The 13,852-nt window shown below is 43.6% G+C and overlaps 1 protein-coding gene across 8 annotated transcripts in view; it reads left to right on the forward strand.

Moving 5' to 3' along the window:
- Positions 1-13,852, forward strand: part of NTM (neurotrimin) — a 430,040-nt gene that overhangs the window by 407,249 nt on the left and 8,939 nt on the right. For 5 of the 8 annotated variants that reach the window (XM_054693209.1, XM_054693214.1, XM_054693211.1 and 2 more), the window contains 4 exons: positions 141-275; positions 2,505-2,625; positions 7,187-7,338; positions 10,464-10,499. In XM_054693209.1, the coding sequence (XP_054549184.1) occupies positions 141-275; positions 2,505-2,625; positions 7,187-7,338; positions 10,464-10,499 (444 nt within the window). The remainder of the gene's footprint in view (positions 1-140; positions 276-2,504; positions 2,626-7,186; positions 7,339-10,463; positions 10,500-13,852) is intronic. The other 3 variants (XM_054693210.1, XM_054693213.1, XM_054693215.1) reach the window with 1 other exon arrangement.

Genomic DNA, 13,852 nt, shown 5'->3' on the forward strand with positions numbered 1-13,852 from the left:
GGAGAATTGGCATAGCCCCTAAGAAACTGAATTTAGGAAGTGACACAATGGTCTATAGGTATAATAAACATTCAATACTTTATTCTCTAAGTTTTGATCTTTGGTGCTTTTTCCCTACTTCCCCACCCCTTGTCCTGCAGCTGTGGGCTTTGTGAGTGAAGATGAATACTTGGAGATCCAGGGCATCACCCGGGAGCAGTCGGGGGACTACGAGTGCAGTGCCTCCAATGATGTGGCAGCGCCAGTGGTCCGGAGAGTCAAGGTCACCGTGAACTGTGAGTGGGCACCAAACCCCTCCTGCATATGTGTGAGGCTGGGCTGTCTGAGCCACAGTACTGAGACATTTGACAGAACCAACTGCTGACTCCGGTCCGAAAATGGTGCAATGTCATTGTCTATGCCCTGCTTTCAAGTGACAATTTCAGACTCTGATTTAAAAAAAAAAAAAATTAGCTGCAAGTAATTTAATATAATCCCAAACTTGAGTTATATTTCTGGAAGATCATTAAATGGCATTCAATGCATAATTTATATAAATGTGTTCAAATTTCAATTTCCCTCATATTTTACTCTTAATGTCCCCAAGCTTCTCACTCTCTAAATCAGTCATCTCCATATTGGGTTACAAAACAAACACATGTGTGAAGGAAATATTACAACTTCTATTTATGGTGTATTCATTTCATCCCATCCTATTACAATTATATATGGTTTACAATTATATGTGATATACATTCATAATTTAAATATAAATGAGCATATGCATGTTAGACGGCATAACTCAACGTTTGGTTTGTGCTAATAGAGGCACAGTATCCCAAACACGTGCAGGTCCCTGCTCTTGCCTTTTCATGCTCTTTTACCACCTCCTGGTTTCCTCTGACATCCAGCCTCCGTAGCTTTTCCCTTTTCTCCCCTCTCTCAGTTTCTCACTTTGACTCAGTTCTACATGACATTCTGAAAGCGGACTCTTCTGTGCGCCTTGCAAGAAGTCATACAGGAGAATAAAACCCAAGGAACTAGACCAGCAGACAGGAGCCTTTTTCTTTCCAATCTTGGGTGGCATGAAGGGAGAAGCGTGGGTAGTTGCTCACTCATTAATATTTTGGTCTCTGTCACAATTTGAAACTAATGAAGACACAGCTCTTTAAAATACAAGGACATAGGATAATAACGCTACCATTTTATGAACCCTACTACATTTTTTTTTTTCCAAAAAAGGGACTTTACACAGTTATTGAAGATTAACCTAGAGAGTAAAGAAATACAAGCAAAAGAAAAAAAAAACAAAATAAGTGAAAACTAAGGATAAATCTGTGCATAAAATAGATACTACAAGGTGATAAATATTGAATTTGACTTTGGTTTGCTAAAGCAAAGAGTGGAGACATCGTTAACATTTATTCTATAAGATAAAAGCAAACTAATTGCTTGGGGAAAACACTTCTGCTGTCAATGGGCTCCCAGAGAAATTTCTATGTAGGTTCCCCACAAATAGAATTCTCTGAGATATGGTAGTGCCCCCTTATTTGCAGTGTCACTTTCCAATGGGTTTCAGCTACCCCCAGTCTGAAAATATGACATACAATAAACTATTCTGAAAGGCAAAGAGGATGAGAGAACACATTATTTTAACTTTTTACAATAGTGCATTGTTTAATTGCTCTAATTTTATATTTGTTATTGTTCTTTATTTCTTACTGTCCCTAACGTATAAACTATACTTGGGCATGGCTATGTATGGGGGGGGGGCAGATAATATAAATATATAGGATTCAGTACTATCTGTGGTTTTAGGCATCCACATGGGGTCTTGGAATATATCTCTTACAAATGAGGGGGGCACTCCGTAGTCAATATTACATGTGATATTTCTGCAATAAACAGAATAGTAAGTTTATTATGGCTATTTCTCATAATGTACTTCACTGCAAACTATAGGAACAGTTTGGTAAAGACTTCAAATAAATGCGGCCAAGTATGTAGGTCTAGTTTGGTCTGGCTTGATTCAGGGAGCCATTTTAGAATACCTAGAAGAATGACTGATCTGTATATCCTTCAGGCAATTCTCCATGAATATTATTTCTTGCAATTGAGCTTTTGATGGGAATTGAATAGTTCGAGGTTATATACTCTGGCAAGAAGTAGTGTGCAGAAATTCTATAAGGCTGATTAAAGGTGCTGCCTGTCAACATATGGGGTGTAGGGTTGATGACTTGGCATCCTCCTATGAAAGTTAAAAAGTTTAAACAGGAAATATGCTTGAATGCCTGGCCATTCCAGCTCTGCACAGTGGAGAACAGAAGCAATAAACACTAGGAAGACCGAGCTTTTCCTTAGAACAATGTTGAATGCCTTTATTCTCTGGCACAATTTGTATAGCAATTTGTCAGATCAAGTAAGCAGAGGTGCATCAAGGAGAGGAAAACAAAATCAGTGAAGGAGGCAGCCTGTCTTCTTCTAGAATGCATTTTAAATTGCTACCGAATATTTTCTCTCTACAGATCCACCATACATTTCAGAAGCTAAGGGTACAGGTGTCCCTGTGGGACAGAAGGGAACACTGCAGTGTGAAGCCTCAGCAGTTCCCTCTGCAGAATTCCATTGGTACAAGGATGACAAAAGGTAAAGGCCCCTCTTCCCCTCTCCCCACCAACCCCCCCCCCAAAAAAAAAAGAAGAGTTTTTCTTGATTCTAGATGGTTGCAAATGAATCCCTGTAAAATCCTCTTCGGAATTTCTCCTCTATCTTGAGACAAATAATGGGCAAATTAGTTCTTTCTTAATATTAATGCCTTTCAGCTTTGTTGTGAACATTGCTATTCAGTATTACCACTTGACAAACACAGACCTGAGAGAAAACATTTTTTCAGAAAGGCAAAATCTCCATGGTAAGGCCTCCACGAACATTGTAAGGCCTGTGAATTTTTTCTAGGTCAAGAAAATAGTGTGTTCTGCCTGACGCTATTTTTAACACATTCTCAGGCTTGCATTAAGGCGTCAGGGATGCTCACGGGCGCTGGCAGTGGCTAACAAGTTAGCTGGAGCTAGCCCGTCTGTCTGCACTTCAGTTCTAGACACAATCAGTGGTGGTGTAGAAAAGAGTCGGTGACCCAGTCGAGCCCTCCTTTGTGCCCAGGTTGTTCTTTCTCTGTAGGAGAAAAGAGAAAGGGACTCTTCCCTTTCCTCTCATTATTGCAGCCACCGCCGGGGTATTTGTTGTGATTCACTGCAGATCGTCATTGCGAGGAGTTACCAAATGGCTCGTCAGCACAGGGTTCAGCAGCACGGTACAGTCAGGCAACATGACAATTACTGTTATCAAAGAGCTATTTTAAGGTGGGTGAACAACAAAGAAATGAGCAAGAGCTGTCTGTGTTCAGAACACTTTCATAAAAATGGTTTGGGGGGAATGCCCGCGAGACCTGAGGTCTGTGGGCTGGAGAGTGGGGAGGCATGATGGAGGAGGAGAGGCTGGGAAAGGAAAGGAGCTAAGAGGGTACAGACAGGAGAGGAGTGTGAGGAGCCCCAGGGGTGACCCCACTAGTGCCCCTTCTGCTTAGAGTAGCTTAGGTGTTCTTTAGGATTTTTTCTTTATGAGGTCAGTCAAGTCATCAAAACTTGTCTTATCTCAAATCAATCACTAATTTTGTTTAGAACCAAGTCATTTCATCCTAAGATTCATTGTGTCTCCTCAGAATTCTCCCAAATGAGAAGCAGCAATTTCTCACTCTTAAGTACATTTTTATTTTTATATTTATTTATTTTGCTTAGAAGAACTGGGGTACAGGCCAGAGGTGTGGGGGTTGAGAGGATTCACCAGAGACAGAGTGGGGAGCAGAACAGGCAGACTGAATGAAATACACTGCTGAGGGAAGCAGTGGTTGAGTCAGGAGAGGTCTGCTGTGCCATGTGGGTAGCTCCCTGGCCAAGGATCTAACTTGGGCCTTCACAGTGATGGCACTGAGACTTAACTCCTAGACCACCAAGGAGGCCCTCACATATATCCTTGACAGCATCTTAGTGAGGTGCATTGTGTTCATGTAGCCCATTTTATAGATGATAAAATGAAGGCAGAAAAATGAGGTGCAAACCCATAAAGAAATTAAAAAAAAAAAATCTGTCTTTCCCTTTCTTCCCCCAAGAACTCAGAATCAAACAAAAGGAAGCTTTACTGTCCTTACAGATAAGCCTGGCTCTCTTTTTTAAGATGTGACATTTCTTTAAAATGTCCCTTCCTCTCTTCTTATTATATTAGATAAAAACTAAGGCTTGAGACCCCAATATCAGAACACACACACACACACACACAATTGAGCTGCAATGTCAGTTCCTGAAACTTTAACTGTCCAAGTATTTGTGAAAATTAATCAGTATCCTATCCTTCTGATTCTTTATGGGAGAAAAATGAAAGGGAATATAAAGGAGGTGAGATCTTAGAATATGTGGGGCAAAGTAGAAAAAACTATGTGCACAAAAAAGGCGGTGATGTGAACAAGAAGAGAGCACAGCCTTGCCAGGACACTGAGTGTTCCGGCTGCACCCCACCATTAGTTATCCAGGAGGGTCTGCAGAGGCCATGACTCGGGCATTTGGGAGTTTCTTCTTCATCTGAGTTCTTCTCATGGAGACTCTTTCTCTGATGTGATCACCTGATCAGTTCTCCATTTGCTGCTCATGTATTTATTTTACGTGTCTCCTGTGAGTGGTGTTGCGTGCCTTGTCACTACTCCAGGGTCACTACTGCCCTGAGGTCCTGGTGGCCACCCAGCCATCCTGTGCCACAGAGGCTGGCGGGAAACCTCCGTCCAGCAGGTCTGAGAGGGTATATTGCATCTGCGTGGGGGGACATCAGCTCCCAGACAGTTCGCCTTCCAGGTGAGATGAGAAGAAATCTGACCCAAATGAAGAAGTCTGTGATGGGACAGGCAGTTTTCTCCAAATTCAGCAGAGGTCTCTTTGACAAAGTTCTAGCACCATTCAGCTGTAGTTCACTATGTGTGTGTCAATCAAAGGAGAGAGCATGGGAGCCTTTACTTAACCAGGGCCACACTCCTTGGGGACAGGGGCCAAGGAAAAGCCTTGAGCTTCATTAAGAAGCTGAAGTCCCAGCAGTATGGAGTGAGGAAATGTGTGACCACATGGAGAAAAGGCAAGTGTGTCGTCCCAGAAGCTGCAAAGTGCTGCAAAGTGCCGCTGGCCACCCTACACTCCTTTTAGCTAAAGACATTTCAGAGCTGCCAAACAGGAACCTGCTTCACTAAGTGTCTCTTTCCACTGCCGAGCTGAAATCTAATTCACAGCTTGGTTCACATGTGAAGGCTTCCTCCCCTGCTTGGGAATGGCGTCACGATGGCAACTGGCATCAATACGCTGGAGGGGCTCTTGGTAGGAAGCCTCCTGCTGGGTGGGTGGGGGTGTCTTCTTTGGGCAGCACCCCCTAAAGCATCAATATCTGCAAAGCAAGTTGGAAGTATAAAGGTGGCATTTGGTCACACAGCCGGGCACCTCCTTCCTTAAGGACAGCGCGCTCATTTTAATGAAGTTCATGGACTCAGGCCAGTTCACTGCCCCTAGCTAAGGAGGAAGGAGGCTCCCAGAGGAAAAGCTACATAATGAAAAAGCAAGTTCAGTTCCTCCAAATAACCTTCTAATGTCCCTGAAGACAGATGTTGCGTGAGACTGGAAGGCAGAGGCTGACTTTCTCTTTGGATCATGGCTTGCGTAAGTTTTGGTGGCAAGGAGGGCCTTTCTGACTCCTGCGGAGACAACACCTTCAAATATTGACACAGCAGCTGCCCTCTGGACTAAAGTGCACTGTGACCCAGGGGCAGGTCACGTTCTCAACATCTCTCTCCATACAGTCACATCATATCAAGTAAGACTTTATAGTTCATAAAGCATTTTCTCATCATTGTCCTGCTGGGCTTCACTTTCAGTTTCTGCCTGAGAATTTCCTTTCTCAATTTGATGACTAGGATACCAGCCGCTTGTTCCAGCGCACATTGTATTATGTGTCCACCTTAACGTTGTTGATTTTCGGTGCATCCAGCTCCAGCCAGGTGATCGTGAGGCAGCTGAGGTCTGTGACCCTGGGATCCTCCATTCAGGACAATTGCCCACACTAGCTCTTCTCCTTCTTGTAGCACAGACTCATCTTCTGAGCAAGGAAGGCAGATCGTTTCAGGGAACGTAAAAGAGATTGGCTTAAAGCCCGTTCTCTGAAACAGAGCATTCCAGGGTGTCTAAAAGGGAAAGAGTTGGGCACATAATTCCGATACATGCAATTGTAATAGGAGTCGCTGCTAACAACCTCCTAAGATACAGGGAATGGTCCCACCAGCCCCGAGAGCAACTCTCTGCTTATTTTGTACATGTGTAATGGAACCCACAGGCCTTGTGTTTGTCTGACAGTTTCCCCCACTCTCTGTAGTATTTATTTGGTAGCCCCTCACACCAATATGAACACCTGTGGCATGTGGGGTCACTCCGGACACTGTCTTGAATCTAAGGGGTCATAGTCTTTGGCACCTATAACCTCCTCCAGAAGGGCATGCTGGCTGAGTCTTCTCTCCTAAGCCCATCAGAGTCCCCAGTATAAAGCAAAACAATCCCTGGTTCTTTTCTCCTATTCAGAGCAAGAGTAAGGTATTACCGCAAAATGCCTCAAGTTCCTAAGGGAAAATTTGATTACCCAGGTGCTTGAAAAACATTGTTTTTTCAACCCCCTCATGTTCTTCTTCTCTCTGAAGAGTGAGCTTTTCGTTGCCATGGTTGTTATCATCATCACCATCACCATCTTCATATCACCATCATCAATGCCAATTAAGTCCACAATTTTGAGCACCTACTGTGCAAATAATATTGTTTTGAACATCACACAGCTGGTCCATCACATTTGTTGAAGGCAACTGCTTTCAGAGAACTTAAATATCTGTATAGGAAGGTGGATGTCTGTGTAGTGCCAGGCATGGCTCTAGGCACATCCATAACCGTAGGGAAATACAATTCTGTGTGTCATGGTGTGCAAACTTACTGTGTAGTTGAGTAGCAAAAATGGTGATTATAATGATGTCAGAAAGGTGGCTGTGAAGAGACCATTCATTCCAAAGTCTGACTTCTTCCTATGAGATTAATCTAACCACTGTCTTTCTTCTCCTTTTCTGCCTCTCTCTTGTTTCTCTCAGACTGGTAGAAGGAAAGAAGGGCGTCAAAGTGGAAAACAGGCCTTTCCTCTCAAAACTCATCTTCTTCAATGTCTCTGAACATGACTATGGAAACTACACTTGTGTGGCCTCCAACAAGCTGGGCCACACAAATGCCAGCATCACACTCTTTGGTAAGACTGAGCCTGGAGCTGGGCAGAGAAAGGGGAGGGGTTGTCTGTGGAGGAGGCACTCACAGAGGAGACTCAGGACCAATGAGGCGGGGGTGAGTGAGAGGAGCAAGAAAGCTGGGAGAGGAGGTAGGGGGCTGGCCTTGTCCATGTATAAAAGTGGATAGCAGGGCAATGAGAACAATGTTCAACTTTCATTCTATAATGGGTAAAATCCTGAAACGGGAGAAAAGGACTTTGGGAGGTGGAAATGATTTTTCATTTTTTCTCCTCAGTGATAGCTATTAAACTGACCATGGGGATTCTAACTGGGTATAATAGTAAAGAGCCCCTTTACTATTTTAACACTTTGTTCACTGAATTAGTGCATGATGTTACTATTTCTGAAACTGTTTCCAGCCAGTGGGACCTAAGAGAAACTGGTTTATGCTTACCAAAGGAAATATTAGGCTCAGAAGTGGGGTTGACCTAGAAAGTGGGGGGCTCCCTGTGTCATCATTTGTGTCAAAGGGTGTTGTCTGGCTGGATTAAGACATTTGTCCAGCCAAGAGCCCGCCATCCTGACAGAATCACACAGTCATTCATACATTAATTCATTAAACAACTATTGAAAGACAAGTGTGTGTGAGGCGAATCGCTCTGCTTTCAATCCCTAACTGGTAACTAGACTGGCAGTTAAATCAAGTGAAGGAAGCAAATATGCCAGCTCTGTGGGGGACTGGGGTGGCTCTGCACCCTGGTGCTGAGCCGGGTGCACACGTGTATCAATGGGCAGGACTCTGGTAGTGCAGTGACAGCTTCATTGCTCCTTAGATGCAGATTCTCCCCACAAGTCACACCTTAAGCCCCAGTTGCTTATGAGGCAACCCTCCTTACCCCAACACATTCTTGGGATTTTTCAGGTGGAGTCCCCAGCCCCCCAATTTAACAAGCACTCCTGTGTGCGGTGAGGGAAAGGTGAGGGCACTAGCAGATAATTGGCAAAAGCGTACATTCCTTTTCTTCTGAGAACTTTTAGCTAGTCCCATGGCTCCAAGTCCTGTGCCCTCTGCCCCTGCACTACCCATTCCATGGCAGGACTGTGCTTGCCCAGAAGAGCACACCTTGGCTGCTCCATTGACCCAGCTCTGCTTTCAAATCACATTCTGTCCACCTTCTACCCAGAACATAAATAAAGCCCTGCTTTATCCAAGAGGGCTGGGGAGATGCAGGCTGCCCTTGATCCCAGAGCTGGTAGCTCAGAATGGGCAAAGCTGTGATTAGAGTGATGGATCTGTCTGACATCTCTCACAGAGGGATAGTCATAATTGCCCCTCACATTTGTCAGGCCTTTTTGGCTTTTTGGCAGGTGTCTGTCTGTAGGAACAGAAGGGCCAGGATTAGAAAGAAACGGACCCCTCCTTCTCGTGCCTTGCAAATGCAAGGCTCCCCATGGCTCCCCCACCCCACCCCTCCCAGCCCTGCTCTCTACCCCAGCAGTCCTCATTCTTATAAACAGTCTGCTTCTCCCTTTAACCTCCTTGCTCTCTGATTGGGATGCGTGAAATGGTTTTGCTCTTGGCTTTATCACTTCAGTCTAATTCCCTGGCCTCATCTCTTTAAGCCATCTTAAGATGAGAATAGGGAGACAAAGTAAACTTTAAGAGCAAAATAGCTGACTTTTGTGACAAGGAAGGCAGTGAAGCATGTGGCATAGATCTCTTTTCAGCAGACCCATGTGTGGCAATTAAAACCTCTGCCTCCACATCGGCCTTCCCCCTGTGCTTCATTTGGGATATTCCTGCAATTGCCGTCTTTCTTGAGTCCAGTGCTCTTTAAAAATTATATTAAAAAGTGATAGTGTGTATTCAAACAAGTTTAGAGAGTCTGGGTCAAACAAAGATGATTGCGCTCACAGGGGTGTTCTTTACCAACACAGCACATCCAAAGACTTTACATCATGCTAAGACTCTAAAAGGGAGAAAAAGCTTGTAACATTTTCCAAATGTAACCAAACAGAAACCGATACTGTAGCCTCAGTTGAGAGGTCATTTTGAAGGCGTGCCATCACAGAAATGCCTCACGCATGACATGATTCCATGGAGCTAGTGAAATCCCATTAATATATAAGATGGGCGTTAATCTTTTCGACTGTAGCCTCGACTAGGCCAAGCATCATCACATCCTCTAAACTCCTAATTGAGTGAAGTTCACCATCACTAAGGTGACACACATTTATGAGAAGAGTGATTCGTGTAATTTCTCATCCTCAAAAGACCTCTTGACTAGGGCCATGTGCAGGTTAGAAAACAACCTTCATGTGAGTATGCAAATTTTGTTATGAAGTCATTCCCTGAGAGCAGCACAGAAATCCAGCTAAATTATCATCATCTTCCCACCAATTCACACATTGACGTGCACCATCTCCACTTGACATGAACACCAACACCTGGCCCTGGATGGCTGCCCCTGTGTGGTCACTGTTATTGAGGGTACATAAACCAGCTGGGGTGGCCCCCTATCAAGAAGAAGCAGACTATAACCAAGATGAAAATGCATACATTGTGCAAAAATGAAAAAATGATGTAAAAATGTACAAAATAAAAAAATAATAATAAAAGAAGAAGAAACAGAGTTCTGGGCATCTGATCCCTAAGACTTCAAAGGTTTCAGGGGACTCAGAAAATACTGCTGCCACAGTCCAGAACCATGGTGGCTCCCTGGAAGACCTGGTGCCTATTGTGGCACCATGGGTTAAGAGGTTCTGAATTTGGTCTCCCAAATGAAACCGTGGGGTTGAGGATATGGGGCAGAAATCTCATCTGGAAAGGGAGCTTGGTCCTTCCTTGCCAAGTCAGTATCCCAGCCTAGCAAGAGCTGAGAGTTAATCCACCTGCTCTGGGGAGTGCACCAGTGGTCAGCTCACTTCCCCACCATCGCTCCCAGGCATGGAAACATCAAGCTTCTAGTGTTTCTCATGCTGCATCTTGTCTTGCCACCTTTGGTTTTGTGTCTTTATTTATCCATTCCTCCAGAAATGTTTGTGAAAGGCATTATACAAACTATATATGACAAATATATAGCTACTGTATATAATATATGTGTTTGTTTTCATGTTTTCTCTCCTGTATGTCCCTCACCCGATTTAGAACTAAATGAGCCTACAAGCTCAACTTTGTTGCAAGGTCAGTATCCCCCTTGCTTTATGTTTTTCCCCTCCCTGGCTCCCAGCATCTCCCTCTCCCCCAATCCCTTTCCTCCTTGTGCATTACCTGAGGCTCCTACTTTAAAGTTGCCCAGAGAATCTAGAAAACTTAAATAAGGGACCAGGAAAATGAATATCTAGAAGAAAGTGAAAATCATAATCAAGAAACAACTATGAACCAGAGACACTTTATGAGGGGAGGGGGGTGGGGGGCAGGGATTGGGTTCAAAATAAAGGGGTTGCAATTGCTTGGGGAATATAAAAATAAAAAAAAATTAAAATTAAAAAAATAATAATAAAAAAAAAGAAAAAAGAAAAAAAATAAATAAAGTTGCCCAGAGGATGGCAGTAGATATGACTGGGAACTGGTGAAATTATAAGGATAGCTCTCTTTTCTCCACTCTGCCACCCACACTCCCTGTAAGGGATGGGAGGGAAAAATAAATAGAGACACGAGCATCTCACAGCCCAGAAATCTGTGTGAAGACAAAAGGTTGACAGAGTCTGAACTAGTGGGAAGTTTTCAGATCAAGAGTCCTGTCGATAAGTCCCTTCAGCAATAGAAGCAAGCACAAGGTACATCTGCTGGCTCACACGCAGTTTCTGCAGGGGAGGTGGGTAGAGCATGGCACACCATAGTTACTAAGCTGTCTCCTGGAGCGTGGTGCCACCAAGGTCTAGTTCAGAGCCTGGCATGGAGTAGTCTGTGCTCTTGGACAAATCACCAAACTTTATTTAACTCAGTTTTCTCCTCCATAAAACATAACTATCTGCCTTTTCTTCCTTACGGTTTTTCCAACATTCAACTGAGAATGCTTATGTAAAAGTTTGAATCATTTTGTAAACTGAAAGAACATCCATTAGTATAACATCACAGAGACTCATTAATTCATTTCTGACCTCTTCTCTGCAGCCCCTTCCCCTCCAAGCCCTCCCCATATGTGACTCCTGCATTTCTTGCCTCCATTTGCACAGGCCTTCAATTGTCTCCAGGCCCTCTCACTGAGCATGAGAGATTTAAGACCTTGATTACGCATTTAGAAAGAAGTGGGTCCAGGCCAAGTGGTAGAATAAAAGAAGAGCCTGCATGTCCTAGTTTTATCCTGTAAGGTAGTACTGACCACAGGACAGCCCAGCAGGAAGGCAGCTCTGAAGACAATGAGAGGAATGGCTTTGCCTGCCTTCCACCCCAATCCCTGACCCTTCTCATCCCACTCACCCTACCACCATCCTGTTCATCCATTCCCATCTGGCTAAGCAAATAATCATTGGAGGATGGCGTGAGACTTGAAGAAGATGAAAGGAATGAGTTATATGGGAAGCTATTTGACAGAGCAGGAAAAATACTTTCATCATGAAAGGATGCAGGACTGCATTATTCACCTTGGTGATGCAGAGCACCATGGTGATAAGCCACACACAGGAAAACGAAACAAAGAAATCAAGGGGGAAAGTGCAGTCAATGGCTGCATTCAGGTTCATCTTATGATTCAACTGAGGTTTATTGAACCCCAGTGCGAGGCATGTTCACAGATCTAAAATAGAAAGCATTAGAAAAGTAGCTAAAAAATGGTAAAAGTGAAGTGTGAGAGACTGGAGCTAAGATAGATGATACTTTAGGATGTGCTTCCAGAAGTGATGAAGCACATTCTGGTCACTTAGATCTTCTTTCTCAGAGGAAATAGGAGCTTTAAAAATGGTAGTGGTAGCTAAGCAGTTAGTATTTAACTGAACTCCATGAGTATTTAGCTCACCTGAGCATTGTCCCACCCAAAGTCAACAACAAAACCATCAGAAAAAAATCCTCACCAGCTGGCCCTGAGCAGAGGCCCAGGAGTGAAAGGTGATGTTGCCCGTCTCTGCCTGCTGAGCCAAAGCTGCCACTTCCCTTCCTACTGCTGTTTACTATGAACTTGAGTGAAAGTTGCTCTATGCCAACTTCCGATGCCGATTCTCAAGATGCTCTCATCTCAACCCCTTTGGTTGAGTGGAAGGGCAACTGGTTAGTACCTAGGCTGTAGACTTTAGACATCTGGACCTAGGCTGTCAGTGCCTAGGCTGTAGACTTTAGACATCTCCCCAAATTTGATTAGTGTGTCTTTGGTGCATCTACTAGACTCTTTCCTACAACTAAGGAACATTTTAGAGAAAACAGACTTTGCACTTAGGGAAACATTGCCCTCATTTTTCCACATCATTTTTTTGCTTTTACCTCCACCTTTGCAAATTTCCAAATGAATGGAGAGCAACCTGTTTTCTCAGGGAATACCCCAATTTATGCTCATGTTATCTTAGCGATACCAAGCAAGATTTATAGGAATGCATGACTTTCTATGGACAGGAAACACTTGGCTTTAAGAGAAGTTCAAAGTTATTTTGCTACCCAATATCTAGATGGACTAGAAAGATTCTGATAAGAGAATTTCATTCCTCCTCAGCATTTTCTGCCACCCTTGAAGTATTTCTCTGTTCCCCTTTTGCAAACACAACAGATAGTGGATTGCATGTCACACTCTCGTATTAATATTTGGTGATGCCCGACTCGTGCCATGATAAATAAAGGCTCCGCAATGTGCCCCCATCCTTCACAGGCATGCAGGGACCTACACTGCAAGCTCAGCGTCTTCAGTGGCTGTTCATTTCCCATCCATGGGTTCTTTGTCCTTTATCTCTAAGGCATGAAGTCAGATTCAATGGTATCAGTGGGCTGGGAAAGGTTGGCTGATTAATGTCTGTGAACCTCACAGTGACCATCAAACCAACTTATTAAAGAATGGGAGACTAAAGTAAACTCTTTATCAGAAGGGAAAAAAAATTGCAGTAGGAGAGATGATCAGTTCTTCCCTGCAGAGGACTAAAGGTCGTTAATTAGGCCCAGCCACCTGGCAGTTACTATTTCTATGGCACATGTGTCTAAGTACAGAAGATGTAAAAAAGGAAGAAAGTAAATTTTCTCATCCTCTTTCTAGAAAGATTTTGAGAGCATAGCCATCCTAATGTTAAACCAGTCCTTTTCTGCTCACAAGACTCAGCAGCCCTGTGATTACATCCATGCTTGGAATGCAACTGCAAGTGTGGACATGGGTGGCCTAAAGATCAATTTATGAACTGACCACAGATATTGATTGGAGACTTGGGGAGAGGGATTCTTTTTTCTTGCACTTTTCTTTATTTGTTGTGATTTTTTTCCCCCACTCTGCCTATCATCTCATTAATATTTAAACAGATAGATCACACATCCCATCAAGCATTAGCTGAGGCAAATACATGCCTGGATTTTGAAGGATTGTTTGCCTGCTCAATAGCCAAGAATTAACTTGAACTTGTGCATCT

The sequence above is a fragment of the Talpa occidentalis genome, unplaced genomic scaffold (assembly GCF_014898055.3).
Source record: "Talpa occidentalis isolate TD23 unplaced genomic scaffold, MPIMG_talOcc4v2.1 talOcc4.12, whole genome shotgun sequence".
NCBI lineage: Eukaryota > Metazoa > Chordata > Mammalia > Eulipotyphla > Talpidae > Talpa > Talpa occidentalis.